The sequence below is a fragment of the Botryllus schlosseri genome, chromosome 12 (assembly GCF_051294905.1).
Source record: "Botryllus schlosseri isolate E-star chromosome 12, Bs_hap1, whole genome shotgun sequence".
In the NCBI taxonomy this organism is placed as follows: Eukaryota; Metazoa; Chordata; class Ascidiacea; order Stolidobranchia; family Styelidae; genus Botryllus; species Botryllus schlosseri.
In genome coordinates, this window is record NC_137247.1 from 8,878,897 (window position 1) to 8,901,653 (window position 22,757).

Consider the following 22,757-nt stretch of genomic DNA (forward strand, 5'->3'; position numbering starts at 1 on the left):
ATAGAGTCAGTTGTTCTTAGATACAGTGTGACGTCATCAGCAAATTGGTCTAATTTATGCTCTATCCCGCCGATTCGGATACCTCTGATGTTGTCGTTAGTGCATAGTTTGTGGGCTAGAGGGTCTGCGCTAATCGCGTATAGTGTCATACTCAAAGGACATCCTTGTCTAATGCCCCTCGTACAATTTACATTTGCTGCTTGGAGGCCGTTAACCTCGAGGGTCGCAATAGGATTATCATAAATGAGTTTCTCTCGTGACGGGCAGTTTATCAAGCACTTTGAACAGCATTTGGTGATCGACCTTATCAAAGGCTTTTCTTGCGTCTATGGTCATTATATAACCTTCCAAAGGTTTTTCTTGATGATAATTAACAATTGCACTCACATTGTTGTGTATCACGTCCATTTGTCTTCCCATAAGAAGCCTAAGAACTTATGCTTAATTTTTGATAAGTCGCAAAAACAAAAAATCGAACCACATTACACATTCAATTCAATTAAAATTGTAGCGTTATAGAATTCGCACTCCTGTCTAATCGAACGCTTTAGAAAGGTCGTGTTCTAATCAAACTTTCGATCGGGTGCACAAGGCTACAGTAGGCGAGCACCAATAAAACCCATACCAATCAGCTAACTGCGTGGGCATTGGTTCTTATATCACGTCGGAAGCGTTACGCGTTATTATTATAATCACCACTACCTATCTTTGTGGAAATGGATTTTCGGCACTCGTTGATAACAAATCAACAGATCGGATTTTCCATACACGGCCTTGTGTGAATTTTAACAAAGTGAAGTTTTTTAGGGTGAAAAAAATGTCAAAATTTTGATTTATTAGGTCAAAATCTTCCGTTTATGGTAAAATAAAATCACCATACTTATCACATATGTTACCGCCTGTTGTGTCTGCTATGTTTGTAGTTGGTGACCAAAAGTAAAATTTTGAATCATGTGCCTAAACTGCATTCCAGATATGCATTGAAGGAGAAACATCAGACTATTATCCCGAAGAAATTAGTGGGAAAGTTCTGTTGGAAATGAAGCAAATAGCTGAAGAATTTCTAGGAAAAGAAGTTGTGGAGGCAGTTATCACTATTCCAGCACGATTCAATTTCTCGCAAAGACAAAAGACACGAGAAGCAGCAGACTACGCGGGGTTGACGGTGCTACGCTTGCTTCACGAACCAACCGCTGCTGCTATTGCTTACGGCATGCAGAATGAGGTTTGCTACTCGATTTTCGAATTTGATGTTGAATTCTGTTGTACTTATTTAATATTGCTATTATTGTGGAAGAAGTGGCGATGATGTGGCGATGAACGTCTTAGAATAAACAGCGGTTAGTTCAGTGGATTGTTTGTTTGTTTTGGGGTATTCATGGTGTTTGTCGGCTACTATGGTCATTTACAATAGGCAGATATTCTTCTTATTTTCCGTAACTGCCGACTTATAGCACGGCCCACCTCTAGGCTTTTTGTAAGACACCGCTGACACGGATGAGGTGGCGAGGAGGAGCCTAGGTAAACCTACAACACTTGGGTATCGAAATTCGGCAGTCGACCTCGGTCGGACTCGAACCCGCACCCATTGGTGTTGTAGCCGCGGATTATACCACTGCGCTATCTCGCCACCTATAGTTCAGTGGTTATCAACCTTTTTGTCTCCGCGGACCCCTTTTGAACCATCACGGACCCCGCGGACCCCCACGAAGTTTCAGTTCAAATTTAGCTCAACTATTGTGCAATCGTCATCTGTCTCGTGCAAATGATAACTGTATGCTAGTGATAAACAGCAACAAAATGGCTCTTCTTGAAAATAATATCATACTATTCATGAAGAAATTGCGTTGACTTCTATTATTTCAAAGCAAATTCTGCAACTGCATTTCTTGCAATACGTGGCCGTGTCTTGAAAATCCGCTCCTTCGATTTGATATGAGCGAATGCCGAAAATCCATTTCCACAAATATAGATGGTGGCTTCCGAGGACACATCTGAGTATGATCGCAAGAAATACATGCCACCAAAATTACCAAACATTTTTTTAATGAACATATAACGTCAAGCCTGTTAATTGGTCATATCTATCTAGCAGCTTATCTTCAAGTTATTATAGAAAATGGTTATGTATATCACAGGAGAAATGGATTTTTGTTAGCATTTCGAAGTGATTGACCTACTCATCCAACTTTTTTTTCCACAATCGCAATAAAACATCTCTAAACAGCAGAATGTTTGTTATAGTAGGCTATTGGAAATTTAGTAATTATAATGAGTCTGCACAGTAGGATATTTAATCTCAGATGGACATTCCGTTGATGTGACCTTTGGAGTTTTACTAGTAATGAAGCGAAACTCTCTCGTGATTTTCCGAATTAGAAATAATACAAATTAGGTTATCAACTATTTTGACGCTTCGCGGTTGAGAACCACTTGGTTAGTTGGTGCACTACAGGGGCCAAAAAGCAAATATCATTGTCCTGTATGTGGTCCGACGAACCGTGTGAGGAAACTCGCCGCGTACCACCTCTACCCAGTTAGAGCTAGTATCATGATCAGCGTCGCTTCGACGTATAACTCATTGCCTATACTCTAATGCAGTGCCGGGCAATTACTTTTTCTCCGCGGGCATGATGAGTAACAGAAAATACCCTGGCGGGCCGAGTCAAATTGCTTGGCTATATTCTCCAACGTATTGATTTTATTTCTAAATTGAAAGCAGTGAATTACATTGTTGATAAATGCTGCTCAGTGGCTGCGTTGATATTAGATAATGAGAAAATGACAGTTAATTATCAAAAAAACAATGTTCTATTTATTTTCCGTCATTATTCGAAACAATGTTAAGTGTGATACATTTGGAATTCTCTTCAATCCACGTTTTTATATCAAGACCTCAAAAGGTATTTTGTTATACTACAGTTGAAGAGCTTGTTAGAGGTACAGACCTTCAATATACAATTGAATAGTATATTCAAGTTCGTGTACCACCTAAAAATAGTACATTGAACGCTCTCGCATTCGAAAATTCATGCTGGTGACGTCATATTTTGTAATACGATTGTTGATATACAATGTTCTTTCCAATTCTCTACCAGTTGCTCACGATTAGCCAGAGGTGGTCAAAGTAGTCAAGAAAGCTACTTAAGTAGAAGTAGAAGTAGCGACGAAAAAATCTACTCAAGTACGAGTAGAAGTACTTCTTCCATAAGCAACCTAAAACTACTTGAAGTAGAAGTAGAATTTGCTGACTACAAATCTGCTCAAATAAGTGAGTAGTTTTGAAAACGATCATAAGACGTTTGCATGGACTTTCAAAAACTGCGAATTGAGCTATGCGGAAGGTGCAATTCATATTGATGCATCCCAAAAGGTATAAATTTCCGACAGCATGAGCATTCGACTGCATCATGAGATGCCAATGATAGTTTTTCTCTGGAGATGACATCCTAATCTTTTGTTTACTCGAGCATCCCGTTTTAGAAAATGTCATGGCATGTTCCCTCACGCAAATTACGGCCTTTAGTTTAGTCGAAGAGCAATACGGAGAAGTTGCATGGATACGATGCGTGATTCATATACGATGATCAAAAAATATGACGTAGGGCAGGCTAACGCAAAATGCCATATTGTGTGATTGTATTTTAGGAAAATAGACGGCGTTGCTACACTTGCTTTTAAACTTAAACATGTATGTTCTCCAGACCAGAAAACTAAAAATAATTAGATCTCCAAGTAATAACACTGCGAATGGAACGAGAAATATCAATACTACATCAGAAAGGCGGAAAATGCATTTTATGTATTTTGTCGAGACATTTTTAATGGTGGTCTGCTAAAACAGATCTAAGACTCAAAAAGTCAGAGCCCGCTCCTCCAGATTGGAACGCGCCATGGGGTTCTATAAATTAGGATATGATGGGTAAATGCTAAATTGCAAAACGGGGTTTTCAAATGTTATGATGGACCATATTTGCTGTGATGAAATATGTCATATGGGCGACAATGCGGTGCAATGCAACATGAATAATATTCATTTTCGTGAAATCATATTTGTAACTCCATATCTAGGCCTACTTGATGTGAAGCGCGACCTAAATTTTCTGAAAATGGAAAGTTAGGACTCCGTGAAAACAGCCCGAGAATTCCCAGTTTCTCTTTCAAATTTGGGGTGACACTAATTCTACTTGACAAACTGAAAATAGCGAAAAGTAAGTGAGTAGATCACAAAATATTATGAAGTAGAAGTAGAAGTAGCGAAGATTTTATCTAATTGAGTAAGTACCAGAAGTAGAGGAAAACTACTTGAGTACTTCGAAAAAGTAGAAGTACTTCGTTACTGACCACCTCTGCGATTACCCCTGACGAGTGTCAGTCGAAAATATTCGGTTTCATTTCAATATGAATATACTATTCAATGGTATACTACAGATGCGAACAGTTGCGGCTAGTTGAAATCGACATATATATATTAGGGATGCTGTGAGCGTGAGGGTCACGTTCGCGTTCTGTGTGTGAACCTCAGAAATTTAGAGGTTCACGTTCACAGACGAACCTTGGTAGATTCTGCACTGTGGAACTTTTTCATATATTACAATTTTCACTTCATTATAACACCTTTGGTTGAAATTTATTGCATTTCAACTGCGGCCACTCTATGCATGGCGCTGACAGCATGGAAAATTCACAATAAACGAGCATGAGCCTTGAAAATCTATAAAATAATCCTTGCTTTGTTACAAAAGTTTGCTCGAATATTTAGTGACTCTCTGCTGTGAGCTTGACCCGCAATAACACAACGTAAAGAAACAAATACACGACATGTATAGGTAGTCAGCGAATGATGCCTATTTAACCAATCCATGAAATTGATATCGTTGTCTGAGGTGAAAAATGTTGTAGGCGAACGGGGTCAATCTTGATTTTATGTCTATTCTATCATCAAATCCAAGTCTGAGCGTTCGGGGTGTTCGCTACTGCTCTATATAACTTTTTAATGTGGCAATATCGGTATCACGTCCGTTTACCCTCTGTCCAATATCATCGTAGCAATACCCAGACGCCGAATGCATTGTCGGGACTTGGCCTAGACCAGGGGTGTCAAACTCAAATTACGTTTCGGGCCGTTACCAAGCCTTCAAATCGCCCGCGGGACCAGTCAACTGATTCCAAAATGTTACTTAGTGCCCCTGCTTTTCACATGAATACTTTAATATTAAGCACGTGAGGTTCACGTTCGCGTTCACACATAACCTTTCAAAAAGGTTCGCGTACACACGAACCGGAACCGTTCAGAGGTTCACACCATCCCTAATATATGTATATCGGTTTCGGCCAAGATGAGACGGTACTTTTAGTCAAGGTTTCCTCACCGCTGATCTTTTTGGCAGCACGCTTCGCAGAATCAGCCTAAACCTCATTGTCAACGTCTTGGTGTGTCGTGGCGTGGTAACGGCCGACGCCGAAATGCTGATATATATATATATATATATATAAATTATGCTTTTATTCATTCAAAGGGTCATCTATGTTAATATCAACGCATCTAACCACGACATTTTAGAAATATCTGAAAAATACTAAGACTTATAACAATTTACTAACTAATTTTTGGCCCCCTTTGAGCTTAGGGTGCAGCAGTTTGAATTCCAGCTTTCGGTTTTGACGTGATCGTTCATCCCTTTGAGGATCATGTCTCATAATAAAAACGAGCACTGATTAACTTATTTTCCCGAATAAGTATTTGGAAATGTAGGCTATCACGAAACAATTTTAAGCACACACCGTACAATGCGCAATTGCGCAATGTGACAATGGCAAAAAAAAGAAGGTTTGAACTAAACTATATAGAAATTGTTATGTTCTTGATCTTGTTTGAACAATAACTCAATACGACGAGGTTGCAATATGAAATCAGTATATAATAACAGCAGAATAACTTAACGGCAGCGACACGATCCAGAGTTCAGTTAAATGAAAGACCACGAGACAACAGAACACAGGGTATAAATACAAGCACGACACACGAGGAAATAATGATTGGCGGTAATTACTAGTCCTATAGAAATTAGGAGTGAAACAACACTGAACGTAAATGCACGAACATAACAGAAATAGTGACTTTTAGTGACTGTATAATTGTTACGACATACTTTGCTGCATTGGCTTAATTTTTAATCTGGATTACGCATGCGAGCCTGCGGGGGATGTAGGCTGCGTAATTGCGGCATATCAATGAACATTGAACAGGCTTCAAAGTAAACCAATTTCCATTCCCGATCAGGTGATACAGCCTACGATTTTACTCCACGCACCAATATTCAAAAGTTGGTTTTATTTCTTGAATTTCAAGCAACGGGCACGCGGGCCTCTTAGAGTAGCTCCGCTGGCCGCACTTTGCCCAGGTCTGGTCTAACGCTTGGATTGCGACTCAAACTTGGGTCGCCTATTGAATTTTTCGTAATAGCAATTGTTTTGAAGCATATAGTAAGCGAGACTAAAATGAACAATACAAATAATTGTTACGCTGAAGAGTTCACAAAACTTGAAAATATAGGTCAGGTGCGCAAACATCCGGCCCGCCAAGTGATTTCATCCGCCCCGTGAAGAGATTGTGCATTTATTTTAAAGGGCTTATATTATTATCCCGCACACCTGTAACAAATGTGGAGATTTTTTACAGAGAATACTTTTATTAAATAACCCATCAATACAGCAAATGTCGGGCATGTTCACTAGGGGTATTCAAAAATGACTTTTTTTCTCAAATTGTACTGACTACTTGATGAAATTGTTAGGTTGCCTAACTTAAGCCTACACGCCAAATTTTGTTCAATTCCAGCCAGTAGCCGAATTGCTACAGGAGAAGAAAGTTTCTACTTATCATATAAAAATAAATTTTAAAAAAATTAAAAAATTTCTGCTCACCCCATGAAAGTCCTAGGTTGTCTACGGAAACGATTTTCACCAAATTCAGTTCAATTCCAGCCATTGGAAGCGGAGTTATTGCCGTCGAGAAATTTGTATTATCAATAAATACTATTTACCGTGACCAATACTTTAATTATTTATTATAAATCCTATTTTATTCAAATACAAATTTTTCTACGGCAATATTTTCCCTTACGTATGTGGAACGAGACAAAAGACACACTAAGGAGAATCCTTAGCAACTACAAAAGGAGAAGCCTGACGTGAGTGGGAAAGATCCTTATTCTAAAGAGTCTCGCTGTAACACAACACAACTATAATGTACACAGCCAGAGTGTTTCAACCGCAGAAAAAAAACAGAGAAATTGAAAGGTTGTTTTTCCACTCCCTGATAGACCCTGAAAATGGAAACGATCAGTCGTAAAACACTGATAAAATCCAAGAATGAGGGAGGATTAGATATTCCCTACCCAAGTTCCAAAATAACCGGCTGCGATTTAAATCAACAGGCTGGCGAAACTAAGAAGACCGATTGAACTTTGGGAGAATGAAGCGATATATCAAACTAGCACAAAAATATAAATATTCAACGAAGGAATCTATTCAAACAGTATCTTTGTCTCAAGTACCGTTCCAAGATCAGAACACAACAATTAAACCCAGCACGTAGTTTATTGGAGGGTTCATGGGAGGAAATTTACAATCTACTTTCAGAGCGATTTGTGACTTTCAATATCTTATCCCGACTTCAAATATTGGATGATTTGCAACTCAGAGGCAACCATCCTCTTACCATATGCCCTTGGCTATTGAACTGCGCTAGGATTGATACATCATCGCAAGCAGCCCGCGGACGCGACCCACCACCTCACATTGTCGATCCTATGTTCAGATATTATATTTTTGAGCAATACCCAAACCTAATGCTAATTTACACCGATGGATCTAAAAACATCAACGGTGCTGGGTACTCCTTCCACATCCCCGATCGCAATATAAGAACATCAAAAGTATGTTCGAAACTCCTATCAATTTTCTCAATTGAGCTGAGAGCAATATTCGATGCATTGATATGGATTTCAGAAAATTCCATCGAACGAGTTGCTATTCTGAGTGACTCTCTGAGTGCATTGCTGTCGTTAAAAAACCATCTTGGTGAAAATAACTATCTTACCAATCAAATATCAGAACTGACTCCCCATCTCTTACATGAAAGTCATCGAGATATTTCTTTTATATGGATTCCAGGACACTGTGGTATTAAGGGGAACGAAGTCGCTGACCGACTTGCGAAAGAGGCTGCGGCCCATGACTTCAATGACCAAAGTGCAGATCTTACTTCTAGCGAGGCCAACTCATTGATTTTAAGTCACTGTAGGCAAGACTGGAACCTACGTTTCATCGAAACCGCCTCTGGAGCACATTTCAAACAGTTCTGCCCTGGCATATAGGCCTACACAAAACTACCTATTAACCACGCCACGCCGTGCCGAAACCACCATTTCCAGATAACGGACCGGACACTGTCGTCTCAACTCCCATCTTACAAGATTGGATGCTCCGATACACCTGATTGTACCACATGCCATGTTGAAGAAACTGCAGAGCACGTTATTATCGAGTGTGCGAAGTACGCCAACGAAAGATGCCAGTTCAGAGCTGCCGTGCCGGACTTAGGAGTACCCTTCACCATGGAAAATATATTAACTACCGATTACATGTTACCTTTGCTGTGGGAATTCATAGCGAAGACAAAGAGACAATACTAAATGTTTAGGTGCCTTGTATTTACTTGTCGTAATGTCGATTCGATTAGCAACTGTTTAAGTCGTGACGCCAAAGACCATAGTTGTTATATGCGTCACTAAAATTGTTTTTAAATATAATACTAATAAAAATATTCAAACAGTATCCTACACGCAGACAAGCCAGCCAAAAATGGAAAAGGCTGTTATAATCTCACCAGGAAATAACCTGGAATCAAGCAAAATGAGAAGAAGCAAATTTCAAAATGATATATAAGGAAGTTAGCAAACCATTCGGGAATGCAACAGAAGAGAGAAATAAGAACAAATGGTACAAATCAACAACACTCACAGAAACCAAATCCAAAACTAACAAACAAAGAAAAGTGAACAACTACCGATGAATGCGTACAATTTTGGAGAGAGAAATAAGAAGAGAAACCCTTGGTGGCGGGAAAAGCAAAGAGGGAGAAATATGAATGCAAATTTTGCAGACACGAGGCAGACAATGTCAAGCACGTCTTTGCAAAATGCAAGGTGACGATAGGGGTTCTACGCGAAATTAAAAGAACCTTGAAAGTCGGGAAGCTAAAGGAAGATACTTTGAACTGAAGCCAACGAAAGTAGCCTAAAACTGCTGACAATATGACAATATCCCAATGAAAATATTGAAAACAAAACAAAAGCTGGACATCGAAAACAATTTGCAGAGAGAAAAAAAACTGGAAGGAAAACATGATGAGATAAATATTGAAGCAAATCAAAAGAAGAATACAATCAAGAGAGATGATCTCGATGAAGGAGAAACACGAGGAATGGATAGCCAAAATTCAAAATCACCTTGATGGGAAAGACGACGGACCTGACTCCGAGAGAGATTACGGAACACGAGATGAAGACGAATCGTGCGATGACCAATCCGAAGGAGACGATCTGGCCGATGACGAAGCTAACGAGGATGACCCAAATGATGACGATGATGAAACTGAAGCAGAAGTCAACCTGCGAAGAAATGATAATATTCTTGAGTTTTTTTAGCTTCCATTGCCACTGTATTTGAGATTACTTTCACACACGAGAATCACATCTTTAATGACGCAGTTGCCTGTGGATTTGGTATTTCATTTTAGAGGGAATAGTTACATCTACATATTTCATTTGCCTTTCACTAGTCTGGGTAACATGCAGTTGGGAATAGTCGGTCTGAGATATGCTGCCCTCAGGAAGTTTCGCTTGGCCCCTCGCCCTACCCACGGGCCACCAATGATTGTTGCTGTTTGATATTCAGGGAGATTCGACTACAATGGTCATTTTACACCAGGCCGATATTCTTTATTGTGTTTCCGTATTTATCGACTTATAGCACGGCTCACTTCGAGGCTTTATTACGACACCTCTTGTGCTGAGCATGTGCAGAGGAGCCTAGAAAAACATCAGACCATTGCCATTCATTATTTTCCTTGTGTACTTTAATCGTTGTAGTATTTTAACTATTATTAGTAATCTTATTCATGTCGTCTATTCACTTGCGGATATATAAAGCCTCTGTCGGACATTTTAAGTTGCGTATTTGTGAAGACGCTTAATTAAATGTGAATCCTGCTATGTACTCGCCAGGTTTGGATAATACTTTTGTTGGACGTTTAACAATAGAGTTGAATTGCAGTTGCATTGCAACAGTTTTGCGTCAGGATGTCTTAATATTACATAGTCTTCTGCGCCTGGAAATCGGCTATCAAAGCCGTGCAGGTTGGAATCCTGCAGTCGACCTCGGTCGGCTCGAACCCGCAGCCCATTGATGCCGCAGCTGTGGAACGTGCCACTACGCTATCTCGCCCCTTGCAGACCAACACTGGTAGTGCAAAGGAAAATAAACTCCTTTCCTACCTGGCCACCCCGACTTCCTGTTGTACAAGGAAAACCTTCTATTTTGTTTCAGAAATATAATTCGTTGTTCACAAAATAGACAACAAATGACGATATCATTATGAACATGCAACTACAAACAGACAAGTGAAATGGGACGAATGCATCCTTCTCCCAAATGCGGCCAGCGAGGCATGAGAGAAGGAAATTCTGATTTGACGCACGTTAATTTACTTCCGACTTGGACAAGAAACGCTTCACGATTTGTATATGGCTTATATCAGTGGTGTCAAACTCAAACTGCGTCGCGGGCCGGATTCGAAATTGAAAACGCTCGCGGGCCGGACCAGTCTGAACTGATTCCAAAATATTACCTCATGTCATTGCTTCTCACTTGAATACTTAAATATATCAAGCATATGAAGATACTAAACTGATCATAGCGGTTTTATTCTAGCAAGTAACAACACCATTATTCGCGAACAGTGCAATTGGCAAAAATAATATATTTACGGACCGCTAAAACAGTCGGGCTAACGACGATATAAGTTGGCATATTGCCATGCTCCTCTATTGCTTTACTCGTAATCCGGTGTTAGCCCTGTGTATGCGTTGTGGTGCATACAAGATATTTAACTGTAAGCGCGGAAGTTGGAATTTGTCTTATTAATAAATAATCGCGAGATGGGTTTCTCTAAGACCGGGGACCTATTGGGTCAGAAGCAGTGCAACCATAGATAGTTGAAATATATACTTGTGTAACTAATTTATTCTCCATGTAAACCGAATGTACCGGTTCCGCATTGGCGCTTTCGCTCCTGTGAACAACTACTTTTTGGTCCATTTTTACACATACATCTGAACTCAGTGTGCTCTTTTTCGTTCTAGAAACAATGTCACGGACTTGTTTCCAGTGGTCACTCATGTGAAGCCACAATGCCGCTGTCGGGTGGTTATAATGTGACCTATGAACATTAGGGGTGTCTAAAATGACTTTTTTTTTAATCAAATTGTACTGTCTAATTGATAAAATTGTTAGGAACCCTAATTTAAGACTACACACCAAATTTGGAGAACTTCCAGCAAGTAGCCGCAATGCCACAAGAGAAGAAGGTTTCTATTTATTATATAAAAATGAATAAATCGAAAATTTTAAAATTTTCTGTTCACCCCACGAAAGTGTTAGGTTGTCAACAGAAGCGACATTCATTTTTTTGTATGAGCCCGATGTGGGTGCTTATTTCTAACGAGACTTATTTCAATACAAAATATTTCAAATATACACGATTATATTAACGGTTGTAAAATGACAATAAATTACCCCACCTACCCCAAAAGATAACCGGTGTGCACCGCCGAAATTTTTGAGCGGCGGAGAGGCGAATAAACAGCAAATATGTAATTCCAGTGCATTGAACGCCTATCAAGTCGTTGGTCTGACCGAGGAAGAAGCTGAATAGTGTACCATAATGCTACCTCGGAAGAGTAGAACTCGTGATTTGTTTACAACGCACCGTCGCCTGGTAATTCTTTAATCGTCAGTAAAAATCAATTTAATTTCTACCACTAACACTGAATAAAGGTAAACATGTGTACAGGTGCGCTTTTATACATGTGTACCGCTTTTCATGGCCGGCCAGGATATATTAGCGGCCGGTCACAGAAACATTTTGGAGCACGGGAAAGCTAAGACCCCTATTGCTTATTAGTTTGACATATCAAGTGATTCTAGCAGTAAAACTATTACGACTATGAAAATTTGGTTCGCAAAATTTTTTCGACATGATTTTGTATTGGGTCGGTTCTAAACATGTTCAGGCACCACTAACATTGTCTTAACCGCTAGCTATAGGGGGAGACCGGGAAAAATTGTACCAATTTTGCATTTTTTTTATAATATCTTTGATGGAAATTTTCTTTTGAAAATTGTACAAAACGGAGCTAGTCACCTTACCCTTCATGTAAAATCTAAAACGGAACAAAAAATTAGGTTTTAAAGTGTTACGATTGCCACGTCGCAACTGCATTTCCAGAATGGAGCAAATGTATGAAAAACATTCATGAGCAACAAGCATACAGATAGAGGTGTGATGCAGAAACAACAATATTTGGCGGCTATAATAATGTAAATAGCCACTATTTTGGCATGCCTCTCAATAGAGATAACACTTTGGCACTTTGAATGGACAGCACGCCAAAAGAATTTCAATCAAACATGTTATAATGACGTGAGGAATTGTAATCTATATGAAAAAGGTTCACAGTGCAGAACCCACCAATGTTCGTTTGCGAAATATAATGATGAAGATTTACTATCACCAAGGAACGACAAGCTTGGTTTCTTCAATGATGGCAATATATGGGACTTTAAACCCATGACTAGGGCAAGATTTTGTTGCAACAAAATCGCGAGGAAGTTGTACCTAGCTTTAACAAAAGTTGCAGTAAGAAGCTGCATTCATAATTTTTTATCATTAGTAGGGTATGAGATATTACATATACCGGGGTTACTGGATACTGAATATCTGCCTTGGTTTGTTTCTTTCTTCGCTATTCAATCGATCATGCATACACTTTTACGTTCTTTAGGTTTGAACCTTCACGACAGCATTTCGCTGTCGGATCCCGGAGAGCTGTCAAATCCGGTACTTCCCAAAATCACGGAAGGCCTAGCGTAAATGCCGAAAATTACATTTTTTCCGGTACCCAGCAAAAAAATAACGCACTGCGGAGATGATTTTCCGCAAAAAGCCAAGCGGTAAATCGACAGTCCACAAAACAAGTCAAATACGATACCTCAAGTCCCCTTTCGTCTGCAAACGTGGTCCAAGGCATTGCAGCAAATCTCAGTGTTGACTAGGGTTATCATATTTTGGAAATCAGTAAAGAGGACTCTTTTTAAGAATTTTCAGACCTGCAAAACCAGAGGAGAATTCTCAAAGAATGATAACTTTTTCCACTTTGTGGTCGGTTGACTAAAATAAGGGTCAACTTTCTCGCTCGGTGCTCAAAATACAGTTTTTTCCTTCACATTATCGAGTGGTTGACTAAAATAAAAAAAGTCAACTTTCCACTCAGCTCCCAAAATACCCGCCGGAGCGTCACTTCGGTGCTGATTTATGGCATCTCAGTCGAATTTTGCTATAAAAATGACCAAAATTCTCAAAAATGAGGATGTATGGTAACCCTAGTGTTGGCGTCGTAAGAAAATTAATAGCCTGAAAAGGTCACCCTAGTGAAAATGTGTGCGTCCATGAAATGGAATAGGGCCTCAAATGCCAAGCAAAAGTTAATCAATCAAGCGATATATTTACATATAGTTCACACACCGTCGTGGGCTGGGGTGGTGTAACTTCTAGCTTGCAAGTCATTGTCTTATATAACATTGAGATGCAGCTTTTCCAAAACTTAGCTATTTGTTATGAAAATCAAAGAGATAGCCATACTAGAAATAGTTTTGTAGAATTTTTTTCAATCAGTGGTCGGCAACCACTGGTCCCCGAAAATTTATAGACTTTTATAGGTCAAGTGAACGTTCGGAATTTTAGTAGTCAAGCTTAAAATTCACCAAGTTGATATCTTTATTCAAAACACGTGTGTTAGTGGCGTAGGGAGAGTCGCATACCTCTTATTTCGGAATCCAACATCTAAACTTAATAAATATCTCTTGACGTAATCATACGATAACTATTAGTTGAATAGTGTTATTCATATTGAAATAAACCCGAATAATTTTGGCTGACACTCGTCAGGGGTATACAATGTTCTTTTCAATTCTCTACTAGTTGCGAACAATTGCCCCTGACGAGTGTGAAAATATTTAAAAAAAATGAAAATATTTGGGTTCAATTCAATATGAATATACTATCGAAGTTTTGTACTAGGGATGATGTGAACGCGAGGTTCACGTTCGCGTTCTGTGTGTGAACCTCTGAAATTTAGAGGTTCACGTTCACAAACGAACCTTGGTAGGTTCTGCACTGTGAACCTTTTCGTACAATTTTCGCGTCATTATAACATCTTTGGCTGAAATTCGTTGCATTTCAACTACAGACCACTCTGTGCATGGCGCTTGCAGCATAAAAAAATCAACACTAAATGAGCATGTACCGCTACCTTGCCGGTCTCAACGATTTTACACGCGTTGTTACAAAAGTTTACTCGAAATATTCAGCTTTACTTTTGTGAATATTTAGTGACTCTCTGCTGTGAGCTTGACCCGCAATCATACAACATCAAAAACGAAATACACATACCTCTAGGTAGTCAACGAATGATGCTTCTTCAACAACCAGTCAACGAAATTGATATAAATAATACATGCTTGTTTAATGTAAGAAATCGAATCCGTGCGATTGGGGTGTTGGCTACTGTACAACTTGTTTATGGGATAATATCGGTAGCTACTATAGAAACCCGCTTTACACTCTGTTCAATATCTATGTAGCAATTTCAGACGGCGAATACATTGTCCGATCTGGCCTAGACCGTTACGGCGTAAGCTTTTATTCCCTTGCAAGTCCCCGTCGAAATTGTTGGCAAAGCGACGGATGATATTGATTTTATGGAATAAATATAGCATATGATTGCTCCAGTTGATACATTTGGCTAAGTCACCATGTATTTCAGCATTGTGGCTTAATATGACCTGAGTCGTCGCTATAGGTATTGTGTAGGCGTACATTATATGATTTCACTAAAATGTAGGGCTGGGATTAGCAATATGACGTCACGTGACGTCATAAGGTTCACGTTCGTGTTCACACAGAACCTTTCAAAAAGGTTCGCGTTCACACGAACCTGAACCTTTCAGGGGTTCACACCATCCCTATTTTGTACCTTCAAGAAGTTCTTCAAATAGCTATTAGATCCACGATGAACGTTCGCACCGAAAAATGCGGCGAAATTATTTCCAATTATTGCATGAAAACCGGATTAATTTACTTATCGTTCATCCGAACGCAGTCAGCCAGTAATAAAAAATGATTGGAGGTGAAAAAATTTGCTTTGGGCATATGATCACCAATGATTAGAACTGCGTACAATCGCTAAAGTCACTTAAATGATGTAATTCACCCCAAATTATGTCATCCATTACATAGCGGATTCCGCTACCGACATTTGGTTTGGGAAACCATGCATTCCGAAACTAATGTGACGAGATCTGCTGTATCGTGATATGACCCGCCCTCGTGTTGTCGACAGTGCACCTCAAATTGAATGAAGATGAACTGCAATAAGCACATTTGTGCTTTTCTGGAGACCGGTCTAAATTTTAATTTTTGATACACTCCTTTACATTTTGATGAAAGTTGCACAAAAAAGTTGCATGAAAAAATAGAAACAGTTGCAAAAAGTTGCGACAAAAATTTATTCCAAACGAATTCAAAAATCATACTTCATATATTCTAGGGTTAACATATTTTGGAAATCTGAAAAGGGGCACTTTTTCGAGATTTTCGGACTTGCAAAAGCGGAGGAAAATCCGGAAAAAGTGGCAAATTTCCTCCACTTCGTGGTCGGATGACTATAATAAGAAAACAGAATAAAAGGCCAACTGTCCAGCCCAGCCACCGAAATATCAGTCGGAGCGTTTCTTTGCTGCTGATTTACTATATCTTATTCGATTTTGCCACATATTTAACCAAAAGTCTCAAAAAATAGGACCTTTGGGCGTATTCCGAGGACACTTTCAAAAAAGTCAACAAGGAGGACAAATACTCTTAACAGAGGACGTATGGTATCCGTAATGCATTCAGAGTATTTAGGAAGCTCCCAGAAGTTATCAAAAAAGTTGCAAAAGCTTATAGAAATTTATGCTGTGATTTGGAGTATAAGTGTAATTTAGTCCAGTGGATGCATTCAAGGTCTTCGAACTATATGCAAAGAGCCCAATAAAGTGATCTTCTGGATCAGGTCGCATCGAACATCTCTCGAAATTTTTTGTGATATGTCACATTGCTATTATTATATTCTTTATTCACAGTAAAACTGGTAAATATACACATATTATGTCACTTTCGTTCGAACCAAGAATTTTCTATTTAGCGTCATTTATGTCCATTTTCACTCGAATCCATCCACTATCGTAGCTCTAAAAGCTGTAAAGGGGGACGAATTGCCAAAAAGAAGGCCATCTGGGCGTCCTCAGAGGACATTTTCAAAAACCTGAAAAAGGAGGAAAAATCCTCTTCAAGGAGGACGTATGGTAACCCTAGAATATGACATCAGGGCGGTTTCTCCTGATTGCGCGGTCAGCTATGACTGCTACATCCCATATAATTTTTACTTGGTCGTTTTTTATCACTGCTGTGGACTGTAATCGTACCAATTTGTTGTCGAACGGTGATGTTAAGTGTTTGCACAATTCAAGAGGAATGTCATGACCGATCCTGTTGTGTCTCCACGTGCATTCGGGTTCTGCAAATGCGCCACGGCCAGACATGAGATGTGCTATAGTTTCATTTTGGTGGTGGCACTTTCCACATGTGTCGTCTTTGTTCTGCTTTATTCATAATAAAACTGATGAATACTCACGTAATCCGGGGTGCAACCTGCACCTACGGATTGAAGTAGATCTTTAAAATTTCAATAATAGTAATAATACTATTAAAATTAGTAAATTCGTGATCATAGCGCTTACTACATCACAGGTTTTGCGCCACTTCTAAAATGGGTATTACAAGGAATTTGCATCACACAAAATATAAAATATTCACTCTTAGGTAGGGTTACCATACGTCCTCTTTTAAGAGGATTTGTCCTCTTTTTTGACTTTTTTGAAAGTGTCCTCGGAGGACGCCCTTTTGTCCTCTTTTTGGAAAATTTAGATCAGATTTAGAGCAATTTGCGAGTGATATGCCGTAAATTAGCACAGAAGTGACGCTCCGGCGGGTATTTCGGAGTGAAAAATGGTGATTTCTGCTCTGAGCGAAAAGTTGACCTTTTTTTAGTCATGCACCAAGCAATGTGGAGAGAAAAACGGTATTTTGAGCTCTGAGGGGAAAGATGACCTTTTTTAGTCAACCGATCACAAAGATGGAAAAATTCACCGGTTTTTGGGAATTCTTCTCCGGTTTTGCAAGTCTCAAATTTCTGAAAAAGTGACCTCTTTTTAGATTTCCAAAATATGGTAAGCCTACTCTTAGCGGCCCACGAACTTGCACATTTACAAGATAATATATTCATGCACCATTTTGTAAGTCGGATAGAATGATTGCAAACAAATCGTCATGCATTATCTCAAGATATCATCATTTCAAAAAACACCCGATAAGACCTCGTGCTTCACACGAAAACGAGATAAGAAATGCCACGGTGTAATGCTCTCTAGTTGATAAGCATTAGGGCTGTTCAAAAATAACTTTTTTTCCTGAATCTTGCTGGTTACTTGATTAAATCGTTAGGTTGCCTTAAAAAACGACGCACACCAAATTTGAATTCATTCCGACAAATATTCGCGGTTTACGTAGAGTTTGAAAATTTTGGATTTGTCCAAAAACGCAAAAAAAAAATTTTCTCAAATTTTTTTGCCAACCCCATGAAATTGTTGGGCTGTCTTCAAAAACTATGCAAAACAAATTTGACTCAATTCCAAGCCGTAGAAGCGGAGTTATTCCAGTTTTTCGGTGATAATTCTTGGATTTTCCACCAATCAAGGATAATCCCAGAATTATCGAATAAAAACTGAAATAACTCCGCTTCTACGGCTTGGAATTGAGTCAAATTTGTTTTGCATAGTTTTTGAAGACAGCCCAACAATTTCATGGGGTTAACAGAAAATTTTGAAAAAAAATTTTTTTTGCGTTTCTGGGCAAATCCAAAATTTTCAAACTCTACGTAACCTGCGAATATTTGTCGGAATGAATTCAAATTTGGTATGCGTCGTTTTTTAAGGCAACCTAACGATTTAATCAAGTAACCAGCAAGATTCAGGAAAAAAAGTTATTTTTGAACAGCCCTAATAAGCATATACATGTACGTATTATGAAATTCTAAGTACATTAGAAATTAAAACTGGTTCAACAAAGATTATACGTTCGAGCGGTTACAACAAATCCTAGTCATGTCGTGGTCTACGTGTGTATACAAGACAGACTGACGAGTGATACGTCATATTAATATTCGTGAGTGAGTCACGTCCGTCGCAAGAAGAAATTATACGCAGCTAAGTAACCTTCTGGAGTCGATTACACGTCAATAACAACACATAAACATTCGATATTCGTTAAATATCAGGGGTGTAACCAATTCACACGGTTCCGAGTCACAAGTCAATCTCAATTTAATAGTTTTGAATCGAGTCTCGAGTCATTTTCAATTAGGCTACTACCGAGTCAAGACTTTAAAACTCTGCTTGGTGATATTGAATGTTTCGCATTCTTAATATATCAATTTTCCTCGCCTTCAACAGTTTCTGTCGCGTTTTCTAGTATCAGTAGTAAATAACGAAATACCAATAGTGTGATAACTATAGCGCGATTTTTTTGACTTGTCACAATTTTTTTACAGCCTGCATTTCGTTTGTATCGTAGATTTTTGCACTGTCGGTCAACTTATGATATGACATTTTACAGCTGGTAGCCTACCGTTGTAGACGGCCCATTGTCTGCTCATTGTGAATCATTAACAATGAAATGAAATAAATGGGTTGACATGGTGTTATGCTCAACGTACGGCAATATCCTCACTGAAGCCAGACTGCGTGCGCATTGCTTGGTTCTCATATAAAGAAGCGCAAGATGAAAAATTGTGATGTAGACAGAATGGAGGAATGTATCCTTCGTTGTAGGCTACTACAACAATTTTAATTTTTTCTATACCATAAAACTTAATGTAACTACTGGAATTCTTCAAGTTAAGTATAGTACTAAAATTCTAATATTATGCGGGAAGCACCTAAATTGCATACGGTAAGATGAAAAAAAGTCATAATTTTGATTTTTTAGGTCGAAGACTTACGTATTTTAGGTCAAAAAAGAGCCAATCTACAATATCCGTTTCCTAATCTAGGACAGTGAATTTTGAACTGCGGTGCGCACCTTCCTTGGTGGCGTGAAAGCATCGGAAGGGTGGAGTGAAACTGCGAACAATTTTTCGTGGTTTTCCATGGTTTATGTATATAGAATGAAATTCATATTTTAAAATTCCCTCATGAACAGTCATAACCTTCCATGCCATCAAACTATTCCTGGGGATTGTTAGCATATTCTGGTTGTGATACGACGATAGGAGGGCGCGGAATCTTCATTATCAGGAAGTTTGAGAAGCACTGATTTAAGGAGAATTACGCCTCTCTCATCGTGTAGGATTCGAGGAATATATCATAATTGATGTTGCAGTGTGGATACTGATCTAATTAAATAGTAATAAGTAGGGAGGGTGTGAACGCTAGGTTCACGTTCGTGTTTTGTGTATGAATCTCAGAAATTCACGTTCACAAACGAACTTTAAGTAGTCATTTTAAGTCATTTTAACCTCCTTGGTTGCAATTATTTTTCGACATTTCAACTTCGGATCACTCTATGCATGGCGCTAGCAGCAGAAAAATCAACACTAAACTAGCAAGGCCTTGCCAATCTCAAATATTTTATGAATATTTAGTGACTCTCTGTTATGAGCTTAATCCGCAATCATACAACATCAAGAACGATTTACATTACATGTATAGGGAGTCGTGCGATTGGGATGTTGGCTATTGTGTAACTTGTTTATGGGTATTATCGGTAGAAAGTTCAGAAACCAGTTTTAAACTCTGCACTCTGCTCAATATCAATGTAGCAATAGTCAGATCACAATCCGAATATTCTGTCCGGTCTGGCCCAGTGTTGCCAATTTAGCGATTTTCGCGCTAGATCTAGCGATTTTTCATCCGGTTTAGCGCCAAAAAATATGGATCTAGCGCCTAGCGATAAATCTGGCGATTTTTGAAGAAGTATTTAGCGATTATTTAGCGCTTTTTTACCGAAAATAACCACTAAAGATCAGTTCTGGCTGACGACTGCATTGGCTATACCGGTCACTAGAGTGCGGACTCCGATGATATATAATTATAGACTACTACCTGCCGATAGATAGTAGTAGATACGCAACTCCTGGCGGTTACGCATTGGCAAACAGTGTCTCTTCTTGCTGAGTAATCTAAAAGTAGCATAGTTGGCAGTGCTAAAACTGGCGACCTGAACGCTGAAGTTTAATATAATTGGCCAATGGCCATAATCGAAAGATAGTGTCGCAGTGATTTCGAAAATACGAAATAAAATCTTGTCCGGACAATGGAACCATGCACCCCGAAACAGCCCTCAAAGTCTGAAAACCGGCATTATTGCTCCAACAATGGCACCGCCGCAACACAATGAACATAACAATGACCAATTTCGTCCAGCGATTGTTCTTATCAATGCCGATTTCCAGACTTTGGGGACTGTTTTGAGGTCGCTCCAATGTCTGGTCATTCGTTTAAGGCCAGATTAATTACATTTCATACACCGGGTTGGTCCTCGGATTATTTTCTTAAGGTCTCTACTTATAGTGGAAAACAAACCCGTTTCAACGTCGTGTTGTGACGGGTCAAGTCGCATGTCGTGTCCACGTGTGTCAAGTCGCATGTCGTGATCAAGTAGGCCAACTCCAACACAGTTTAGAGAAGAAGTCAAGCGCATAACCACGGTACATCGCATCACGTATTCACGGACGCATCGAGTAAGGCACGCTGATATAGTGAGCGGTTATGCCTGCAAACCTGGTCAGTGTTCACGGTATAGCGATCGTTGCGCAAAGCGATCTGCTTTATCGAAATGCACTGCCGTTTTGTCCCGCTTAGATATGACTATTACGTATGATAAGTGACTTTGGCCCCAGACGAGTAAAATATAGCTGAGAAGAATATATCGATATAATGGTTCAATTTAACACCTTTAGCACCTTTTGCAAATTTAGCGCTATTATTTAGCGCTTTTTTCTCAATATTTAGCGCTATCTAGCGATTTTTGACACCAGTTTTAGCGATTTTCTTCCATCCGGAGTTGGCAACACTGGTCTGGCCTAGACCGTCAAGACATAAGCTTATATTCCGTTCCAATTCCTCAACGAAATTGCACGCAAAGTGATGGCGGATAGTCATTTTATGGATTATTAAAGCATTTGAATGCTACAATCGATACATTTGGTAACATTTTTAAAGTCAACATCTATTTATCATTGTGGCACAATGTGGTCTGAGTCAGCGCTATGTATGGTGTACATTAATATATAACTTCACTGAAATATTGGCTTGGAATTAGTAATGTGACGTCACGTGACGTCATATGTTCACGCTGACACAGAACCTTTCAAAAAGTTCACGTTCACACGAACCTGAACCTTTCAGTGGTTCGCACCATCACTAGCACTAAACATCAATGTGATCAAATTACAAATTCAAATTCTGCAACTTTGATTGATTTTTGTTTATCTGGGAGGTCTTGTTCTCCAGGCAAAAAGAGATGGCCGGCACGTATTGGTGTATGATCTGGGTGGGGGAACTTTCGATGTGAGTGTTCTTGCAATGGAAGAAGGCACATTCGACATTTTTACGAGTGCTGGAGATACGCACTTGGGAGGTATGAACTGATTCAGTATGGTCAGAGTTCATCGCACCTAGAAATTACTGGTGTCTGAAATCTGAAATGACATAATTTTTGCGACCTGATTTATTCAATTTGTTAGTAAAACATAATGCTATGACTCAGTTGTCAATATGCAGGTATTACATAGTGATCAGTAATTAGTGAGTATACTTGCTATAGGCCTACTGATCATGTTATTTTTTTCAAATTTGAGCGTTTTCATTTTCTAGTTCAGATGGTTCCTAAAATTTTTTAGACCCGCCCTCTTGATGACAGTGTAAATTACACGCCCACCCCCCCACCCCCTTCGTCAATCGTCATATAAAAAACATAATTAAAAGAGGAACCAAACGGTTTGCAATCCCAACGCATAGTTTGATAGTATGAAATCTTTTGACTGTTGAGAGACCTCTGACATATTAAAGTAGGACTACACACAGAGCAATAATTCTGGGCGGGATGTTGAATCCTCCTTTACCAAAAATAATTATTTTCAATGTTATAACTTGGCACACATATATAGCGATTATGGTGTCTAATGCTTTCTATTTCCTGACTTGTACTTGGCTCGAACGTACCCGACTATAATCTAAATCAAAAACCAATTGAT

General features: G+C 39.1%; 1 protein-coding gene across 1 annotated transcript; it reads left to right on the top strand.

Annotated features, from left to right (window-relative positions):
- Positions 1 to 981: 981 nt before the first annotated feature.
- On the top strand, positions 982 to 22,152 carry LOC145452669 (heat shock 70 kDa protein-like). Its single transcript, XM_080330841.1, has 2 exons — positions 982 to 1,225; positions 22,015 to 22,152. The coding sequence occupies exons 1-2, from the start codon at positions 1,040 to 1,042 to the stop codon at positions 22,150 to 22,152; spliced, it is 324 nt and encodes a 107-aa protein (XP_080186967.1). The 5' UTR covers positions 982 to 1,039.
- The last annotated feature ends 605 nt before the right edge of the window (positions 22,153 to 22,757 follow it).

Coding starts and splice junctions, on each gene's coding strand:
- LOC145452669 (XM_080330841.1), top strand. CDS start 1,040: ATGAAGCAAATAGCTGAAGAATTTCTAGGAAAAGAAGTTGTGGAGGCA. Junction 1,226..22,014: donor CTTACGGCATGCAGAATGAG/GTTTGCTACTCG, acceptor CTTGTTCTCCAG/GCAAAAAGAGATGGCCGGCA.